Source organism: Mirounga leonina, unplaced genomic scaffold (genome assembly GCF_011800145.1).
Source record: "Mirounga leonina isolate KUSES-001 unplaced genomic scaffold, KU_Mleo_1.0 Mir_82, whole genome shotgun sequence".
NCBI classification, from domain to species: Eukaryota; Metazoa; Chordata; class Mammalia; order Carnivora; family Phocidae; genus Mirounga; species Mirounga leonina.
This window is the reverse complement of record NW_023270825.1, coordinates 42,974,535-42,996,783: the sequence shown is the minus strand read 5'-3', so window position 1 is coordinate 42,996,783 and position 22,249 is coordinate 42,974,535. Positions and strand designations below refer to the sequence as shown.

General features: G+C 36.5%; 1 protein-coding gene across 4 annotated transcripts in view; it reads left to right on the top strand.

The window, feature by feature from the left end:
• Positions 1-22,249, top strand: part of KTN1 (kinectin 1) — a 110,481-nt gene that overhangs the window by 25,796 nt on the left and 62,436 nt on the right. For all 4 annotated transcript variants that reach the window (XM_034992702.1, XM_034992700.1, XM_034992699.1 and 1 more), the window contains exons 2-5: positions 9,593-10,145; positions 13,824-13,961; positions 15,407-15,577; positions 17,505-17,635. In XM_034992702.1, the coding sequence (XP_034848593.1) occupies positions 9,623-10,145; positions 13,824-13,961; positions 15,407-15,577; positions 17,505-17,635 (963 nt within the window). In that variant the 5' untranslated portion in view covers positions 9,593-9,622. The remainder of the gene's footprint in view (positions 1-9,592; positions 10,146-13,823; positions 13,962-15,406; positions 15,578-17,504; positions 17,636-22,249) is intronic.

Genomic DNA, 22,249 nt, shown 5'->3' with positions numbered 1-22,249 from the left:
GCTTAACTTCCTCAGCAAGATCATGAATTCATTTAAAGTCAGCAAATCAATTTGTGCAACACTGCTAAAACATCCTGCATTCTCCATTCACATTTTTAAATTTAACTGGACAATTTTTTATTTATTTATTTTTTTTTAGAGAGTGAGCGAGAGAGAAACAGCATGAGAGGGGAGAGGGTCAGAGGGAGAAGCAGGCTCCCTGCTGAGCGGGGAGCCCGATGTGGGACTCGATCCCAGGACCCTGGGATCATGACCTGAGCCAAAGGCAGATGCTTAACCATCTGAGCCACGCAGGCGCCCTAACTGGACAATTTATAAAGAATAAAAAATGAACAATATAATTATAGTGTGTTCGATAGGACCTCCAATACCATCATTTTTACCCTTACTCTGGACTAATAATTGTTTACCATTAAGAAAATGGTAGCATTGAGGAAGAGAGTTTTCACAAACTTTTGTATCATATCTACCTCCTTGTGTGTGTCGGATCCTATATACTCTTCCTTCTGTTTTTACAGAAGTTTGTGCTTCCACCTAAGGCCACTCTCTCTACTTGTACACCAGATCCTATTCTTGCCCTTTGAAAACGTTGCCCTTCATTCTCCTGCATCATCAATTTTTCCCTTTCTACTGCATCACCTTTGTCAGCATATTAACATGCTGTAATTTCTTCTGTTTTAAATATCACACTCTCAAGCTCATATTTCCTTCTAGCTTCCATTTCATTTTTCTCATCGCTTCATAGAAACTCCTCTGAAGAGTTGTTCACACTTGCTGGCATCCTTCTCACTTTTGGATTCATTTCAGTCAGGTTTTGATCACAACTACTCTGCTGCTTTAGCCAAAATCACCACTGATGTCTGTGTTGCTAAATCCAACAGTCACTTTCTAGTTTTCATTGTACTTTATTACCAACGCCATTTGATAAATTTGATCCATCTCTCCTCCTTCATACACTATACATTTAGCCACCAGGGTAGTATGCTCTTGATTTTCATTAATTGGCTTTAGGTATAATTCATGCGCTGAATACTCCTAAATTTGTATCTCCAGCTTGCATGTCTCACCTGTCACTCACTCTTTTGTTTAACTGTCTCCTGGACATCTCCACCTGTTTAAAACCTGTCTCCTGATCTTCAACCCCAATCATGTCCTTTCCACATTTCCCTCATCTCAGTAAAGGGCAATTCTGTTGTTTTGGCGTAGTCTGAAATCTTTGGAGTTGACTTTGTCTTTGCTTGTTCTCTCACACCCCACATTTTAGTCCTCAGCAAATCATCTTGTCTCTGCCTTCAAAATGTATATAATTTGACAACTTCTTAATAGCCCCCATGCCACCAACTTGCTCTAATCAGTCATCTCTTGCTTCGGTTATTTCATTCATCTCTTAACAGTTTTCCCTGTTTTCAGCTTCCCCTACATCCTTTTCTACTCAGAACCTTCCACAAGTTTCCTATATTACTCAAGCCATAGTCCTTACAGTTGCCTTTAAGAAACTACATGATCTGTTTCACTGCCCCTGCCACCTTCAAATGATCTCTTTAACTTCCATCTTCTACTTTTTATCTTGTTTATTATACTTGAATTACACTGTCCTTACTGTTCTTGCTCGAATATGCCATGTATTTTCCTGTCTCCTTTACTGTAAATTAATTGCTGGCTTGTCTTCCCTTTAGTATAATTAGATGGCCATAGAAGGGCAGGGATTGTGGCTTTTTTTTTTTTTTTTACCTTTTTTTTTTTTTAATTCAGAAAACCCTAGAAAACAGTGCTGACATATAATTGTTGCTAAGTAACTGTATGAATGAATGATAGCCTATTGTGGAAGACTGTAGTTAAAAAGATATTTTCATAGGTATGATTTGAACTGGGATTTGAAGGATAAGTGAAGATTTCATACAAAGGACAAGGCAAAGTTTTTTAGATTTGATAGTAGGGAGGAGGTGAAATAGAAATTTTTTTGAAAAATGACGTTTTGGTTTCTTGATTTAGAACCTGTGCTAGCTTCTTACTGCTGATTTCGTCTCAATTGACTGCTGATCTTCTCTAGCTGGTTGTGCTTTATAAATTCTTCAAAATCATATCTAAAACTCCCAGACATGAATCTTGATCTTGGCAAGTGATTTTATCATTTATGGACTCTTCCAAGCTAGAAATGAAGAGTGTGTTAGTCTCCTCCCTCACTTTCGCTGTGCTTTAAGAGTTGCTTTGTCCCTGTTAGTTGTTCCACTGAAGTGTCCCTGTCTGCATTGACTTAATTTGGCCTAGTGAAATAGTAGTTTTAATTGGCTTCCTTGTATCTATGTTTTATGTATCTGTTGGATTTAAAACTTTAATTATATTTTTATTTGTAGATGTTCTAGTTGATTCATATCTACCCAGTTACTTTTGATAGTTTCAGTTCTTTGCTTATTTTTCCAATTCCCTCTTATTTATGTGTGCATGTTATAATCTATTGGTTCCGGTATCTTAAATTTTTAGGGATCTAATTCCTTACTTTGTTTTGTTGCCTGTTGCTCATGGTGGCTTATCTTGTGTTCTGTCATTTTGGATTATGAACTCCTATCTGGATGACGGTCTTTGGGTATCTTGAGGAGCCTTGCTTGAGAGAGCATTCTACCAGAGAGGGTGTGCATTTACTTTTAGCCACAGGCACTGTGGGCACCACCATCTTGGGGCCACTTAATTTTTTTGGCTTGGTATTCCAAGATCATATGGGTTTTTTGGACCTTAAGAGCTTTGTAAGAAAAGACCCTGGAGCCAAGGCAGAATAGAGACCAAAAGTCAAGACTCTCAATTTCATTTTAGTGCTTTATTATACTGCTATTCATTGGTCTTAAAATTTATTTTGGCTTAGGATATATCTGGACTGTAACATGCATACTGTATTTGAAAGGTTAGCACCAACACAATGCCTACTCTTACATTTTAGCAAGAAGAATTCAGAAAATATTATAGATACTTCTGTTGTGGAATGGAAATCTGATTAAATGATACTTGTCCACCAATAATAGACTTTTTATCACTGTGCTTTCCATAAGCCATTTTTCATAAAAAGATTAACTTGTTTGTTATACTTGAATTTAAAAAATGTAAGATGTTATCATGGATTTCAAGGAAGGGAAACATGGTCTGAGTAGTGGCATGTTTGGAATGCAGACTATTTAGATTCAGTGCGATCAGGTTACAGATAGATCTCTTTTTTACTTATGAACAGTATTTTTACAAAGAACCTGTAATAAGAGCTTTCAGTTTAGGCTTCACAGCCACTTACAAAATTGTAGCTATGTTGTATATTGAATAAAGCTCCTTTAAGCTACTCTGTGTCTCTATATATTTTAAAGATGTGTTCATTTAGTTGTGCAGACAGTATTGATTTATATAGGAACTTTTATGAAATTTAGTATTCCTGGGTTGAAAACTACCTTTCCCTCTATTGCTTTTTTACAAATGTGCCTGTTTACTAGTATGTTTGGTGTACATCAGTGGAAAAAAAATTGACTTTCAGTTTGCTTGGATTTTAGCCTAAATTTTGTTACATTTTTCCTGATAGTTCTTTGAGTCATCCCAGTTAACATAACTTTATCAATTTTATCAACTTATCAACAGAAAAATTGATAAAATTAGGGTTGTTTTGGATGCTCTTTGCTTTAAATCTTTTTAGTTTAAAGAAAATGATGGCAGAAATGAGTAACTGAAATGCTATGGTAGGAAGAAAGTAGAATTTAAAATCTTTACTTGAAGTTCATTAGTATACTTATCAAATTGTTTTAGTTTTCCCTTCTTAGAACATGTAACCAATTCCTTTTTATTTGTGTTTACTTAAACCTTTAAGAGTGTAATGTGCATTCAGGATGGTTATTTAAATTTCTGTTTTAATGTAGCAGAATTTAAAAAGTTGAACAGTTATGCAGGTGTTAGAGGCAGTCGAAAATCCACATTTAACTTGACTGCTCCCAGATTTTAACTACTAATAGCCTGTTGTTGACTGGGAGTCTTCCTGATAACAGTTAACGTATTTCATGTAATATATGATTATATATTGTAGTCTTAAAGTAAGCTAAAGAAAATATTAAGATAATCATAAGGAAGAGAAAATACATTTACAGCACTGTGTTATATTTATTGATAGTGAAAGTTTATGTATTGAAAAATTGCTTGTAAGTGTACCTACACAGTTGAAAACTGTGTTCGAGGGTCATCTGTACATTAAAAATATTTGTGATCTCTAAAAAATGATTCTCATTTTTCTGTATAATCTCAGGTTATATCTATATGTATATAATTGTGCTCAACATAAGTTTTAGCTTTTTGTTATTGTAATGTATTTTGCTGCATTACACTGTCTTAGTTATTTTAAATGGTGTGATTTTTTAAAAAAGATTTATTTTAGAGAGAGTGAGGGCAAGAACGCTAGGGGGAGGGGCAGAGGGAGAGGGAGAGTCTCAAGCAGACTCTGAGCTGAGCTTGGAGCCGGGCTCGATCTCACCAGCCTGAGATCATGACCTGAGCAGAAACAAGAGTCTGATGCTCAATGGACTGTGCCACCCAGGCATCCCAAATGGTGTGATGTTTAAATGTGCGATGTTTCTGTAGATGTTCCACACTTAGATAATTTCATTGCTTTACCGTTATAAACAGTGAATCTATTATTTATATAGTTTTATCTTTTTTGATTAAGCGGTTTGGTTGAAATTGTAATAATTGCTCCTAGATTTTATTTTTATATAATTTAAAATTTTAGGTTTTACATTATTAATATAAAAAGGTTGTTGGGTCTTCTGAGAATTTTTCAAGATTTAACTGAGTAAGCAGCTCAAGTTTTGCATGAACAAAATAAGTTATAAGAAGACCAGTAAGTGGAATCTTAAAATTATTTGATTAACATTCATAATACATACTCAGATGAAACACAGAGTCCTACGTACTCAGATGAAACAGAATTTTATATATTGTTTCTCCATTCTGTTAACTTTCTAAAAAAATTTTTAGGTCCTTTATTGGTACAGCTGGGATGAAAACTCTCATCTCTTTTTCTAGAGCAGGATTTTAAATGTGGGATTCATGTATACCCTTTAGGGAGTCCAGAAACCTTCTGTACACTTTAGCATGTTACACTTTTTTTTTTTTTTTTAAGATTTTACTTACTTGTCAGAGAGAGAGAGAGCACAAGCAGGGGGAGCAGCAGGTGGAGGGGGAAGCAGGCCCCCCCCGCGGAGCAAGGAGCCCCATGTGGCATTTGATCCCAGGACCCTGGGATCATGACCTGAGCCAAAGGCAGACGCTTAACCAACTGAGCCACCCAGGCGTCCCTACATTTTTGTTTTGAGGAAGTGGATTGGTCTTTGATCAGTTTTTTGAAGAATTTAAGTCTAAAAATATTAAAGCGACTGGTATGGAATATGGTTTGAGAATAGTTTGAGCTCCATTTCTTATTATCCCATGGATATCTCATTCCTGCTTTACTTGTCCACCACTGGCTGTTAATTACATTCAGATTGGAATCTGTTAAGGCTTAAGGTATGATTAGGTTCGAAGTTCATTAATATTACAAAGGGAATAATAGGGGAGAAATTATTAATGTTGGTAAATTTTGCTGTCATCTCAAAACCTGAGTTGCTACTTGTCTCTCCATGTTTTATCAACTCAACAAACATTACATTGAGTTGCATATTGTGGACTGAGAAAATTTTAGCAACTTGATTCCTATCATCCTGAGCTAAGTTAACTTTGTCTCAACTTCTCCTACCCCTTCCTTTTATTTTTCCATTGTCTTCCCCTGCCCCCACCTAAAATCTCTTCCTGCCTTTGCTCTTCTCTGTATTTTTCTGGATTTCATTCCCAGTGAAATGAAATTTTGGCTCTTTTCTGTCCTTAAATTACTTTTTTTTGTTTTAAGATTTATTTATTTGAAAGAGAGAATGTGTGGGTGCACGCACTTGAGGGAGGGTAGAGAGAGGGAGAGGATCTCATGCAGAGTCCCTGCTGAGCACAGACCCCTGTGCTGCTTGATCTCATGACCCTGAGATCATGACCTGAGCCAAATCCAAGAGGCACTCAACTGACTGAGTCACCCAGGCATCCCTCTCCTTATATTACTCTTCTACCTCTGTATATAATGTGAAGTTTCTTATTATTTTTATTTTTTATTAGTTTATGATTGATATTATAGTACTTACTTGCCATTTTTTATTTTATTTTTTTAAGATTTTATTTATTTATTTGACAGAGAAGGAACACAAGCAGGGGGAGTGGGAGAGGGAGAAGCAGCCTTCCCGCTGAGCAGGGAGCCTAATGCGGGGCTCGATCCCAGGGCGCTGGGATCATGACCTGAGCTGAAGGCAGACGCTTAACGACTGAGCCACCCAGGCGCCCCTGCCATTTTTTAAAATAAGCAAAGAATTAAACATTTTTATGAATTTCTTTTAAACAAAAAAGTATAAAACTAAAATAGTAAGGCAGGTTAGACTATACTCGTGATTCTGGCACAACTCTTTAAAAAATCATCTTGATGTATCCTATTATACATAAAATGTCTTGGTCATACAAGTAAAATTATGATTTTGACTATTTAGCTTTATTGAATTTGACAAAAATCTTGTTTTAAGTATTTACAGTTTTAATGGCAATATTTTATTGAGTTGATATTTGCTAATTGAACCCATTCTGATGTTGGATGTTTTATGTCTCTCTCAGTTTTTCGTATTATGTGTAATGTTGCTGTGAATATCTTTATATGTGCTTCTCCTTGCAAATGTCTTGGGTTAAAGAATCAGGATTATTGGATTAAAGAAAGGCAAGCATTTTCTTGACTTTAAATTTGTCTTGGTGTTCTGGTTAGGCTCCTGTAGATGTGGAAAGCAAGTTCAAGAGAAGGTGAATTGAATTGGGTGGAGGGAATCTACCGAAAATCCAAAAGTGGGAATCATGATTCTTCCAGGCTTATATGGGACCTGGAAAAGGAAATCAGAAAATCATCAGAACATTTGAGGAATGTGTGTTTCAGAGTTCTTGTGGTCTCATGGCTTCTCTTTTCCTTGAACGTTTGCTTCTTGCTCTGCTTGCTTTCCTTAGACCTAGGCTGCACATGGCTGCAGTTTGCTTTTCATCAAGGTCATTCTGACTTTGACTTGACCTTTTTTGTTTCAGCATCTATGGCTGCTGCTAAGTGCCTCTGCATCTTTTCTTCCCCAAATTAAAAATCGGAGTACTGACTTGTCCTTTTTCTCCTCTCAACTCACCAGCTAAGTTGGACAGGCTATGTGTAGCCTATGGGTGGTAATGTTAAAACAAACAAAAAACCAAAAATAGAGCATGGTCGCTGCTCCTTGAAAGCATTTCTGGTTGACCAGTAACACTTAGAGACACAGTAAAATATTTCTAATCGATTAAAGACCTGGAGAGTTCATGAATTATCAGGGAAGAACAATTCTGTATAAAGTTTCTTTTAGTATTTTGTTAGCGTGTGATTCCTGTTCCCCTTCAACTTGTTAAAACCTTGTCTAAGTAAGTCTAGGGTTGTGTTAATACCATTAAAAATTGCTTATGGAAGTATGAAATGTTAAATGCTATTTTATTTGTTTGGATTTGGTTAGATTTGATTGTAGATTTGGTTGTAGATTTGATTTATTTATTTAACAGCACACAAACGGGGAGCGGCAGGCAGAGGGAGAAGCAGGCTTCCCACTAAGCAAGGAGCCCGATGCGGGACTCAATCCCAGGGCCCCGAGATCATGACCCGAGTCAAAGGCAGGCTCAGGCTTAACCAGCTGAGCTACCCACGCGTCCCTACAAATGCTGTTTTAATCATAAAGATCAAGAGTGTGCCTAATAAACAGTTTTGTTTTCAGGTTCCATTTCTGGCTATTTTCAGACTTCTGGTCATTGCTGGTGTAACTTGAAAAAAGTACCCACATTTTAAAATAAGATATAAGCAAACTGAAAGACAAACTAAATAATTTGCTTAAGTTTATTATGTTATCAATATAAGATTTCTAGGTCTGTCTGTCTTGGCAGTTAATAGAGACCACTGTGAATAGCTCTGTTTTGTCGTGGAAAATTGTGGAGTCCTATTAAAATGGTTCTGGTGAAGTCTTATATTCATGAAATTCAGATTTATTCAACTTTAAAGCTGATATTTTCTAAGGTCTCTAAAATCTTAGAATAATTCCTCTGTTTAGGTGGAATTTTGTTTCTCTAATCATTAACTGTTTTTGAGACTTCAGATGGATAATTCAAAAACTTAAAATTCTCAGATTCACTTATTTATACATTAAAAGTACAAAAGCTGAATTTAAGTAGCTTTATCTTAAGCATGTCCATGGGCTTAATATCATCTGCATTCAATACCTTGCCTTTTTCCACAATAAATTTGATAAGAGTTACAAGATTATAAACCATATTTATGTGGCTTATACATATTCATAGGAATAAGGAGAGCTAGAGTCTAAACATCAGAATCATTCTTACTTTGAGGTTTAATTTTAGCTGTAACTACCCTTCAGATGAGGGATTGTAGTGTCTATATTCAAGGCAGATCTGGATAATCACAGCATACCTTTATTTTCTGTAACTTTTGGGTTAATCTAAAAGTAAGATTTACTCTATTGATGAGGCAAGTCCTCTTTTATCTTTTAGCATTTGGGAAAAATTAGGATGGCCAGCTTTGTTTTTGCAGTATATACTTTGTTTGCAGTAAGGAGTACCATGAAAAAAAATGGAGAAGATCATGTAATTTGTAATTTATATTGATACCAAATGATACAGCCTAACATTTTGATTTTGACTTTATTATATTTCTGTATTTGTGATGTATCCCATTACATCATGAGGCTGTTAGTCCCTGAAATGAAGGTGCTAGGAGTTTGTGAATGGGCTTAAGGCTCTAAATGAAGGAATGAACCACCTTCCCCCCCCCCCAATTAAAAGTATGATACTTTTAATGAATACCCAGTGTTTCGGTAATAGTTAATGCCTCTATTTCCACATACAGTTCTATTAATTAACGTGTAGTGAAAGGAAGAAAGCTAAATACTAATAAAATGTCAAAAGTTGATATTTGGGGGAAAAAAGTAATGGATGTCTAGGTCTTTTCCTCCCATGAGGATCTTTTTTTTTTTATTTACTTAAAAAAAATTTTTTTTTAAAGATTTTATTTATCCATTAGAGAGAGAGAGAGACAGTGAGAGAGGGAATACAAGCAGGCGGAGTGGGAGAGGGAGAAGCAGGCTTCCCGCTGAGCAGGGAGCCCGACGGGGGACTCCATCCCAGGACCCTGGGATCATGACCTGAGCCGAAGGCAGACACTTAACCCACTGAGCCACCCAGGCGTCCCCCTCCCATGAGGATCTTTTCACATGATTTAAAAATAGAAGGATGTGTTACACTCTTTTTAGTTATTGCCACACATTTTTCTTTCATAGTGTATTTGAATTATAGATGGCAAAATAATTGTGTGATTTAAGTGATTAACCTGCTTAGATTTGTACATCAAGTTAGATCTGAAATACTACTTGAAAGAGCAGAAATTTGCGTGTTTAATTTTACAATACTGACTCAAGGTTGTTTTCTCCCCCCCTCCCCCCCCATTTAGGTTTTATAGGATCACATTAACAAGAGCACCATGGAGTTTTATGAGTCAACGTATTTTATTGTCCTTATTCCTTCAGTAGTTATTACAGTAATTTTCCTCTTCTTCTGGCTTTTCATGAAAGAAACATTATATGATGAAGTTCTTGCAAAGCAGAAAAGAGAACAAAAGCTTATTCCTACCAAAACAGATAAAAAGAAGGCAGAAAAGAAAAAGAATAAAAAGAAAGAAATCCAGAATGGGAACCTCCATGAATCTGATTCTGAGAGTGTACCCCGGGACTTTAAATTATCTGATGCCTTGGCTGTAGAAGATGAGCAAGTTGTACCTGTTCCACTGAATGTGGTTGAAACTTCAAGTAGTGTCAGAGAAAGAAAGAAGAAAGAAAAGAAACACAAGCCTGTAGTAGAAGAACAGGTCACCAAAGAAAGTGATGTGTCAAAGATTCCAGGCAAAAAAGTAGAACCTGTCCCAGTTACTAAACAGCCCACCCCCCCCTCTGAAGCAGCTGCCTCAAAGAAGAAACCAGGACAGAAGAAGTCTAAAAATGGAAGCGGTATTGTAATCTATTCAACTATATTGTATGATTGTATTTGCTTTAATAACTTTAGAGCTTGAAATTTAGATAGCTTGTTAGGTGTGTACACTGTATTAGAGACTAAGTTAGAAACCAAGAACATTGTCATTTCTACTGTATGTTTGCTTTCATTAACGTTAATTGCTGATAAAATAATTAGTATTGATCATAAAACAGCATTTAAAACTAAACTTTATATTAGAAATATAGAAAAGACATTAAATGGAAATATATAAAATCCATCTGTTTTACTAAAACCACTAAGGACGTGTAAATATCAGTAGTTAGAAACTTATTTCTTTTTTTTTTTTTTAAAGATTTTATTTATTTATTTGCGAGAGAGAACAAGAGACAGAGAGCATGAGAGGGAGGAGGGTCAGAGGGAGAAGCAGACTCCCTGCTGAGCAGGGAGCCCGATGCGGGACTCGATCCCGGGACTCCAGGATCATGACCTGAGCCGAAGGCAGTCGCTTAACCAACTGAGCCACCCAGGCGCCCTAGAAACTTATTTCAACCAATACTTTCTAATCAATGTGACAGGAATTAAAGATGAAAAGATAAATTAGATACTGTTTTTTGCCTTTGATTAATTTTGCAAACATTTATCATGTAACTTTTTTTTTTTTTACTAGGCATTATACTAGGTACTAGTACTACAGAGATGAACATAGTGCATTTTTAAGCTGTAGACACATGAACATAGTTTTCATAAAATGTCTATTGTAATATATATATATATATATTTTAATTAAGTAGCCTCCATCCCCATCATGGGGCTTGAACTCAAGACCCTGAGGTCAAGAGTCGCAACTGAGCCACCAGGTGCCCCTCTTATAAAATGTTTAGAATAATGATCTTGGTATGTCTAAACCAGTGTAGTAGTTCTAAGGTGAATCACTTAGAGGACATAGTGCCTGAAATTAATCTTAGAGGCTACATAAATACTAGCTAGTTTTTTGGGTGGTAAGGGAGAGGGGTTAATAGATATAATGGAGGGATACCTGAGTGGCTCAGTGGGTTGAGCGTCTGACTCTTGATGTCAGCTCAGGTCTTGATCTCAGGGTTGTGAGTTTGAGTCCATGTTGGACTCCACGCTGGCTTTGGAGCCTACTTAAAAAACAAGACAAAGCAAACAGATGTAATGGAAAGCACATAAGAAGTGGTGTCATGATGTGTGAAACTGCAAACAGTTTGTGTGAAAGGACTTGTGTTTACCATTAAGTTGTTTGTGTGTCTTTTGGAGTGTTAAATTAGTTATATTGGATCTTAGATATTTGTTTGCCAGCTATGATCAAGGCATGGTACTAGAGAAATAAGAGTAAGCACCTCTGTTCTCCACCTTAGTGGTGGGGAGAAGGACATGTAAGCCAGTAGTAATAAAACGTAACTTGCATAAGAGATGTATGAAGTATAGAAGAAATGCAAGAAGCCTAAAGGACTACTACTTAGGGGACCAGGGATGAAGAGCTTTACAGGGAGGCAGTGGCTGAGGTCTTCCAGAATGAGTCACTTCACCCAAGCAACTAGTGGATCTCATTCCATATTGGCAGACTATCATGTGGAAAGGCACAAAGAAGAATATAGTGTATTGTTGAACCATGAAATGTGAGGTTGTGAGTGGTAGGACACAAAGATGAAAAGATATGCAGGGGCTAGATCATGATGGTTTTTGTGTATAGTGTTAAGGAGATGGGATTCTATAGCTTAGCCATTGTTGAAGATTTTCAAGCAGGTCAGTTTACATGGTCACATTTATATTTTTGAACCGGATCTTTGGCAGAACTTGAGGACAAGTTTTATAGGGCAATGTTTGATGTAGATAGACTAGTTAAGACGTTATTTTCCACAGTTAAATTGGAGGATTGATATGGTGGTGGCAGAAGAAATAAAAAATAGATTAGAAGTTTGCCTGGCTGGCTCAGTTGGTAGAGCATCCAACTCCTGATCTCAGAGTCCTGCATCCAGGCCCCACATTGGGCATGGAACCTACTTTGGAAAAAAAAAAGAAAGAAAAGAAGGTAGATTAGAGGTCTACAAAGTAAAAACGACATAACTAATCTTATTAGATAAGGTATGGTGGATTAGGAGAACGCAGGATCAAAGCTAATTACCAAGTTCTAAGTTTTTCAGGGTTGGCATACTAAAATCTTTGAGCCAAATCTGGCCTGCTTCCTGTTTTTTGTGGCCCATGAGTCAAGAATAGTTGTTACATTTTAAATGATTTGAAAAAAATTCAAAGAAGAATAATATTTTGCTAAATGTAGAAATTATATGAAATTCAAACCTCTTTGTCCATAAATAAAGTTTTTTTGAATGCAGCCACACTCATTCATTAACCTCTCTCTATGGCTGGCTTTCATACTGCAACAACAGATGAATAGTTTTGACAGAGTCTGTGTGGTCTGCAGAACCTAACCTATGTAATGTTTGGCCCTTTACAGAAAAAGTTTGCCAACTCCTGATTGGTAGATGGTTGGTAGCACTCAGATTGGGAATATTGGAGAGAGAGTGGATGTATATGGAGAGGAGAATGCATTCAGGTTGTTTCAGGTTCCTATGGGGCGCCACTTACATAGGGAGCAATTTAGGATGCAATAGGATATGTAAGCGCAGAGAGGTAAGGCTAGAATACAAATTCAGAAGCCTTAAGCATGACAGTAGTAATTGAAGTTATGGGTGTAAATAAGAGCATCCAAGGAAATCATTTAAATTAAAGACTCTACCCTGAGGAATGCCAGCATATGAGGTATTCTGTAGGAATAGCTCACAAAAGAGTCTGAAAAGGAATATTTCAAGTGTAAGAAAGAATTATGGGAGCTGATAGAGAATTTTCAATCTTATTTATTGTGGTAAAATAAACAATAACCACAATTTACCATTTTTAAGTGTATAGTTCTGTGGCATTAAGTACATTTACGTTCTCGTGCAACCATGAACACCAAGTTGTCTCAATAACTTTTTCATCTTTCCCAACAGAAACTCTGTACCCATTAACCAGTAATTCCCCTTTCCCCTCTCCCCCAGCCCCTGGCAACCACGATTCTGCTTTCTGTTTCTGTGAATTTGACTACTGTAGGTACTTCATATAAGTGAAATCATACATTATTTGTCCTTCTGTGACTGTCTTATTTCACTATGAAGAGGAGAGAATTTTAGGAGGTAGAGATCAGTAGTATGGAATGCAAAATAGAAGTTAAAGAAGAATTAAAGGATATTGGTAGAACATAGCATTTGGGACACTAGGTTGCTGTGTAAATCCTTTCATGAATATAATGGAGGAGATAAAAATCAGGTATCACTTAGTTGATGGTAGAAAAGGAAGTACAGATCATTCTTTTGTCAATATAAGAAGGAAATGGGTGTGGGAAGCTAGGAATTACAGTGGTGGGAAGGGTTTTATTTTTTAAGATGGTAGAGATTTGAAAATGCCCATAAGCTATGTAGATTAAGAGTAGCTGAGAAATGGGATGTAAAAGACGGAGCAAGTACTTAGAAATCTTGATGAAGTTAAAAACAGGTGTAACAGAGTAAGAAAGCTGGAATGGTGTTTTTAGAGAGTTTAAAAATTTGAAGGTAAAGCATTCTGGGAATTATTCATTAGTAATTGAATCTTCTGCTGTGTTTGCTATGATGACTTTTCGTTTATTTTCAATAAAGATGATCAGGATAAAAAGGTGGAAACTCTTCTGGCACCTTCAAAAAAGCAAGAATCATTACCCCTCCATCAAGAGACTAAACAAGAAAGTGGATCAGGAAAGAAGAAAGTTTCTTCAAAGAAGCAAAAGGCAGAAAACGGTGAAATGTGTAGATACGTATTTTATAAATACTAATTCTAGAAACGTATTTTAAAAATACTAACACTAGGACAAGGGCCCTAGAGACCTCGTATGCTCTTTAATTCCCATCTTAATGTATACTATAACTATAACAACTGTTAATGCTAATGCAAGTCCAGGGATATCTTGAGCCTTGGGGTTTCGCAGTGCTTTGACAGATGGCCATGGTCTAAGTTTGTGATGAAGAAGTTTATCTGAAATTTAAAAAGGACAAAGCATTTATTAAACATTCTCATTCTTAACTGAGTTTTGGAAGTAATGTAAATAGCACACAAATTATAGAAGAAAAGTATTCCTGAAACATTTGTACTTTTAAATATCACTTAAAGATTTTGCTGGAGGACATTGGCTAGATCTGTCATTACCCTATATTCCCAATTATTTCCTCAGCATAGTTTGTATGTATATATCAGAAGCATCCAGTTAACAGTGATGGAGCAATTTTTATATGTTCAGAATTGTCTAGGGAAAGCATTTATGAAATGAATGTAGATTAAATGGTGATATTCAAATAATATTGGGCTGTGGTATCAACTAGTGCTAGAAAATAGTACAATTGGAAAGGGAAAAGATGAAATTCTGTTATTTGTATTAAAATTATGACATATCTAGGAACTAGGTATAGAAAAGTATTACCCACAAATATTTCATGATCTTAAATATTTATTAAAATTTTAAATAAAAAAACTATATATGCCCAAAAGTTTTTTTAAAAAAGAAGAGAGATTTCCATATGTGTGGAAATATGTGTGTGGAAATTTATGTCTCTAGTCAGCAGACATCAGACTTTAGTGTTCAAACTCTTAAAGTTCTTCCCATTAAAATTGGGAACAAAGTGTAAGGAGGCTTCCTACCTCCACTCTTAATGTTGTTTTGCAAATTTTAACCATTTTAGTAAGATGTGCCATGGAAATTACAGGCATAACTTTTAGAAATGAGATGATATCTGCAAGGAACAATGACTGATTTTTGTACCTGTAAAGTGACTCAATTAAAAAACTAGCATTTGCAGTAAGAATTCAGTAAAGTACCAGCATAAATACAGATTAATAGTTTTCCTTGGGCACCAATTAAATGTGAATGGATTTTTAGTTAAAACAGGAAGAAAATGACTAACTAAAATGTAAAGGATGTAGAAGAAATCTTCAGATACTATTAAAGAGGAGATAGGCCAACACACTTTTTGTTAAATGATGTACTGTAAAATACTATTGAACTCTGGTACTGCTTTAATTAGAGTGGTTTGACTTGTTAAGTGATAAAATAGGAATTTAAAGCCAAGTTGGTGTTAGATATTTGAAAATAACTGCATTTATCATTAAATTTCAATGTGTGTGCTTGTTATTAATTACTCCATTATATAAAGCCCTGAGTAATTATAATTTTGTTGAATTTAAATTGCAGTCTTGGTAGATGAACCCCTTATTCACGCAACTACTTATATTCCTTTGATGGATAATGCTGATTCAAATTCTGTGTTGGATAAGAGAGAGGTTATTGATCTAATTAAACCTGACCAAGTAGAAGGAATCCAGAAAACGGGGGCTAAAAAATTGAAGACTGAAACTGACAAAGGTAACACATGGCATGCAACCATTTGTTGTATTGAAGAAACACATTTTTGAGTTCTGGTGGAGTCAAGTAAATTTTGTCATAGACACAGTGAGTTGTAAAAGAATAATAGAATCTTTGTAGTGAAAGGCTTATTGGTAGTTTTCTAGTCCAGTCTGCTAAGTTCTGTAGAGCTGGACCCTTGAATTTGACTTGCCCGAGATCTCACAGTTATTTTGCTCTCTGGTGATTTTTCTTTTTTTTCTCTTCAACTCTTGTCTCTTGTGAGGTTTCTATGCTAATTCACAACCACCTTTTATTATTACCTTTTTTTTTTTTTTTTAAGAGCAGCGGTAGCTTCACAGCATAATTGAGTGGAAAGTACAGAGAATTCCCATATACCTCTTGTCCTCATGCATGCACACATCTGATTTTTTTTTTTTTTTAAAGATTTTATTTATTTGACAGCGAGAGAGACAGCGAGAGAGGGAACACAAGCAGGGGGAGTGGGAGAGGGAGAAGCAGGCTTCCTGACCCTGGGATCATGACCTGAGCCGAAGGCAGATGCTTAACGACTGAGCCACCCAGGCGCCCCCACATCTGATTTTTTAAACTGACATGTTACTGAATTATTAGACTTCTTTGGGTCTAATGGATTGCAGTTACTTTTTTTTTTTTTAGGTTGCTGTGCTTTCTTTTTTTTTTTTTTATTCTTATGTTAATCCCCATACATTACATCATTAGTTTTAGATGTAGTGTTTCATGATTCATTGTTTGTGCATAACACCCAGTGCTCCATGCAGAATGTGCCCTCCTCAATACCCATTACCAGGCTAACCCATCCTCCCACCCCCCTCCCCTCTAGAACCCTCAGTTTATTTTTCAGAGTCCATCGTCTCTCATGGTTCGTCTACCCCTCCGATTTCCCCTGCTTCATTCTTCCCCTCCTGCTACCTTCTTCTTCTTCTTTTTTTTTTTCTTAACATATATTGCATTATTTGTTTCAGAGGTACAGATCTGAGATTCAACAGTCTTGCACAATTCACAGCGCTTACCAGAGCACATACCCTCCCCAGTGTCTATCACCCAGTCACCCCATCCCTCCCACCCCACCCCCCACTCCAGCAACCCTCAGTTTGTTTCCTGCAATTAAGAATTCCTCATATCAGTGAGGTCATATGATGCAGTTACTTTTTAAGAAGAGGAAGTTTGTGCTTGATATTAAGAAGCCCCCCGGGGAAATTGGGTGAATTGGGATGCTTGATGCATAGATTTTTTTATTTTTATTTATTTTTTAGAAAAGATTTTATTTATTTATTTGAGAGAGAGACACACAGCGAGAGAGGGAACACAAGCAGGGGGAGTGGGAGAGGGAGAAGCAGGCCTCCTGCCGAGTAGGGAGCCCGATATGGGGCTCGATCCCAGGACTCTGAGATCATGACCTGAGCAGAAGGCAGACGCTTAACGACTGAGCCACCCAGGCACCCCGATGCATGGATTTTTTTTTTAAATGTCAAGATTGTTTGTATTTATTTGATATTTATAAAAGCAGATTTTCTTTTTATAATTATCTTTGTGGTTATTTTTTCATCTGTAAAATTTGATTTATATATCATGAGTATTAAGGTTGAATGAGAAGATTTGTGACCATATCTGGTATAGATACTAGCATTCTAGACATTTGAATGTTTTTAAAGTGAGGGCATACTGGCACTTTAAAGTATTCCACAATTTGACCAAGTTTTTGTTAATGTAATTATTCCATAGTATATTAAAGATCATGAACACTTTTTTCTCTCTTGACTGGAACATTTTTATTGTTTGACCTGAAATGTAAATCTGTTTTCTCTTGGTTATTGACTTTTTGGGTCAAGAATTCTTGATGCTTACCTTTGCTGAAGTTATTACTTGTGTTTCTTAAATGCCAACTCTTTTTTTTTTTTTTTTAAAGAAAATGCTGAAGTGAAATTTAAAGATTTTCTTCTGTCCTTGAAGACTATGATGTTTTCTGAAGATGAGGCCCTTTGTGTTGTAGACCTGCTAAAGGAGAAGTCTGGTGTGATACAGGATGCTTTAAAGAGGGTAAGCATATTTTTGATTATGGGCATATTTGGGAACAGTGATTAGAAGTTCATCAAACAAGGAGCGCCTGAGTGTCTCAGCTGGTTAGGTGTCCAACTCTTGATTTTGGCTCAGGTCATGATCTTGGGGTTGTAAGATCAAGCCACATGTCAGGCCCCGTGCTGGGCGTGGAGCTTGCTTGAGAATCTCTCTCTTCCTCTACCCCTCCTTCCCTGCCCGCACTCTCAAAAAAAAAGAAAAAAGTTCACTGAACAAGATTTTTGCTAGAGGAATAAAATCACATTACCATTATTCATACTCCAAAGCACATAGTCACATTTAATTCTGGAATGGCTTCAGAAGTTATTTCTTATATCCATACTAATCAATACACTTATTTAGTCAGGTGTCTGAGTCATCTGATATTTTGACAAAAGTGAAGTGCTTATGATAAGTAAGATGATTTATAGGACATTTGGCATTTAACCTTGCTTTGCTCTGCTTGAAAGTATTGAAGGCAAAGTCAGGTGATTTCTGGATAGACTATATGGAATGTTTCTGTGACTCAATATAGCACACTTCAAAGAACCTGGGAATCTGTGTGTGTGTGTGCGTGTGCGTGTGTGTGTATGTGAGAGAGAGAGAGATCATCCTTCTAAAATAAGTGATTTGTATGGTAGAGTTAACTGCTGTGACTGACTAAAATTTGTAAAAAAAAAAAAACCCAAAACAAAACACCACCCCCTCCCCGCCAGAACAAAAGACAATCCATGGAGTTAAAATTTAATTTCTCATGGGTCATGCTCATGTATTATCATGTATACTATGTCATACTGGGAAAGGTGACAAGTTTTCAGATGTTACTTGTGTGCGATAAGATGACATGGTATCTGATATTCAATATTAGATGCTGGACTTAATTGTTATTCTAAACACACACATACACACACTAACACACACACACACCTAACCACTCACCTGCTTTAAAACCACAAGTGGCTTCCATTTTTTCTTCAGTCCAAGCCATCCCCCTCACCTGATTACCTCCAGTAGTCTCCTAGTTGATGTGTCTGTATCATTTCCTCATATAAGGCTAATTGAATTCCCAGTCTAAATTGTTCATCTGCTATTCTTTCTCCTAACTATGTGGACTTTCTTGTCATAGCATTTATCATAGCATATTAAGTCTGTCTATACTTCCGAGGATCTATTGACAATGTGTTTTACCACTCTGGCATTTTATAATGTAGTATGCTTGTTGGACGGTCTCCACATGGTGCCAGCAATGGCCCAGAGTAAACAAGGTATTCCAGGGTTAGTCAGGGTATGTGTCGTAACTGCGTGTGACTTTGGATACAAAATCAGATTATTCTGTTGCAAGAAGCTTTCTTGAAATTCTTAATTGAAGAATTTGCACTTTGGTTTACTTTAATTGGGTAAGTGTGTATCTTAAAAGTGTTCTTAGTTATTTGTGGGGATAAGGGAAAAGCCTCCAGTTGAAGTTACTATGCCTGATGTTTGAAATTACTGCTTTTTAAAATTGAAAATAATTGCTTTAAGTGTCCTCATCTGAGGATGTTGGTGGTGATTTATGCGGGCAAGAGTAATTATTTTATTGTCTGAGGGATAGCTTTGAACTCTAGAGACTAGGTGGTAAATGAACCTCCCCTTGACAGCTGTTTTAGGCAGGCCAAGGAGGAAGTCGGGTACTCTTAAAGATAGTGTTTTGAAATAGAGTATTTTGCAACTTCACATTTTTCTCCATCTTTGGAACTGAGCTTTCTTTTAAAATTTTATTGTTCTGGGTTTCTCATGGAGTGGTTCTGTTCTCATCTGCAGGGACTCAGTATCTTTGGTAGGTCCTCTGTATCTGCAAAAGTAAGTTTAGTTTCCCCTTTTCCTGTCATAGAAACTGTCTTGGTCAGACCTTTTAATAGATGGCAAGGTTCCAGGTATAAATAAATCCCCACACCTAATAAAGATTGCTCCAGGTAAGGGTGAAGATAAGTGCAGGAGCTCCAACATAGGATGGAGATACAGGAGTTAGAGGACTTGCTGACCAGTTAGATACGGTAGCTGAAGAAGAGTCTAGAATGAATGCTTGTTTTTGCTCTTGAGTAACTGGACAGATTGTGGTGACAGCGGTATTTATGAACACTTTGCTGAGGAGGAGAGAGTAGAGGATTGTGAAAATTTTTAGGAGGTTGTTTTAGGCATCCTTTGGATCATTTAAGTGGGTATATTCATTTCACAGTCGAATATATGTTTCTCTGGAGTTGAAAAAAGATCACTTAGGGTGTGACTTAGGAAAGTAATCTGCTATCACCAATACACATGGTAAATGTGTATTAGACCAGAGAGGATGTGGGGAGTGCTAAGAAAGTTCAAGAATGAGCCCTGAGAAACACCAACATTTAAAGGGCGGGGAAAGCCACCACAAAAGGATACTGAAGAGGAGGAGCAACACCAGGAGACAGTGGAATCACAGATGCTTAAGGAGGATAGAGAGTTCAGGGGTGAGGGGAAAAGGCAATAATGACATGCTTTAGAGAGATTAAGGAGGATTAGGATGGAAAAATTGGATTTGATATCCCCAGTGAAAGCAGTTTCATTGGAGTATTGGACTGTATAAGTACTGAATAAATAGGAAAGGTGACCGTGTGTCCAGTTTGAATAACCTTAGATGGGAAGAGGAGAATAAACGCTAAAGGGGTTGCGTAGTTGAAGAGGAGATTTTATGTTGTGTGCATGTGTGCACGCATGTGCCTTTATCTTTAAACTACGAGCCATTTGTGTTTTATATTAGACCTAGGTTAATATACTGGGTTCTAGAGTCAGATTTCCTGGATTCAAATCTGAGTTCTGCCACATTGAGATTTATTTGGCCTTAGGTAAGTGACTTAACCCCAGTGCCTCAGTTTCCTTATTTCCCAAATGGGAGTGATAATCAGGTTTTGAAAGTTAAATGAAATAATATACAGTAGGTGCTCAGAGTTCCTAGCATAGAGTAATTGCTCAAAAATGTTAACTGTTAATGTAATTATTAGTAAGAATGATATTTTAGTTGATTATTAATTTCTTAGTGTTGGCCTTTAAATACACTTGCCTCAATTATATGATTTTTTTTCAACTTTATTAACTCTTGACTCTATGCTATATAACAAGAGGAAGTCTGCCTACTTAAATTTTTTCCTACACTTTCTCCTTTTTGCCTCTCAGCTTTTGTTAATTATAGCGTTTGTTTATCAGATACTTAGAATATTTAATATTTTGTGACTGTAATTTTCATGTTTGTTTTAGTCATAATTTTATGGGTTAATGGTGGGTTTAAAGCTTGATAACCGTTCTTTTGCCATAGTCTCTGTATTCATCTCTTGGTTGGCTAAAGTTATTTTTCCTGGAATTTCTTCAAGAAGGGCTCATAGGAACTATATTTCCTTAAAATGCTTTTTTGTTATTATATTTGAATGATAATTTGGTGGGGTATAATATTTCTGGGTTTCACTTTCTTGAGAATTTTTCATGCTTGCTTTACCATTCCCTACTCATATAGCTGGATAGAGGTCTGAGACCATACTGAATTTTGCACTCTTCTCATGTATTTTTGTCAGACTATGCTCTCAGAATAAAAACATCTTTTGGGCAATCTACCCAAGTATTTATTATTTATTGGACTTTTCCAGTGTCCACCCTACTGTACAAACATCAAGGGATTCAGCTTCTTTTAAGTTCAGTAAATTTAATATGGTTTTGGCCTTGACTCCTGTGTCCTCCCTCAGTATTTCTTTGGATAAAGCATGTCTTTTCAATCATGAGATTTGTCCTTTAGCATAATTGAAATAATGGGTATCGATTACACATATACTAAATCTTTGCCTATTGTCTTTATCTTTCACATTTTAATCCTAAAAAAAAAAAAAAAACTTTTGGTTTATTTCTTTCTTAATTACTTTTCTCCATCCTGGACTCTCTGTCTCTTACTGTAGTTCAGCAGTGTGTCTTTTTCTGTTCTCTGCTTCTAACTGGATTGTATTTCTGAGGTGGTGTTACTTTTACTTCCACTTCGGGTTTTGCCAGCTCATATTTCATCTCCTTCTCTGGTCTTTTCTTTGAGCTTATCTTTTCTCGTGAGCTCTGTTCTTTGCTCTTGTTTTTCCAGAAATGACTGCTGTAAGATTTTTAAAAGTCATGGCGATATTTTTTAACACAGTTTTGTCTGTTGTTTTACAATCCTTTTTTGGTGATTTTTTTTTCACTTGTCATTTATTTTTGTTATTTTCCTTCCTTTTTTCATGTGTCTTGCATAGACCCTGTTTTCTTTTCTTTTTTTTTTTCCCAAAGATTTTATTTATTTATTTGACAGAGAGTTCAGAGGGAGAAGCAGGCCCCCTGCTGAGCAGGGAGCCCAATGTGGGGCTGGATCCCCGGACCCTGGGATCATGACCTGAGCTAAAGACAGATGCTTACCCGATTGAGCCACCTAGGCACCATGACCCTGTTTTCTCTTTAATCAGCACTCTTTTAGCGAGGGCGTTCCTCTTAGATCAACTCTGTGCCTGGAGATTGATAATAACAGGACCAAGGCTAACTGCTGTTTTCCTCAAGCTGTGTGTGAGAAGTTCTTTTAGCCTTTCC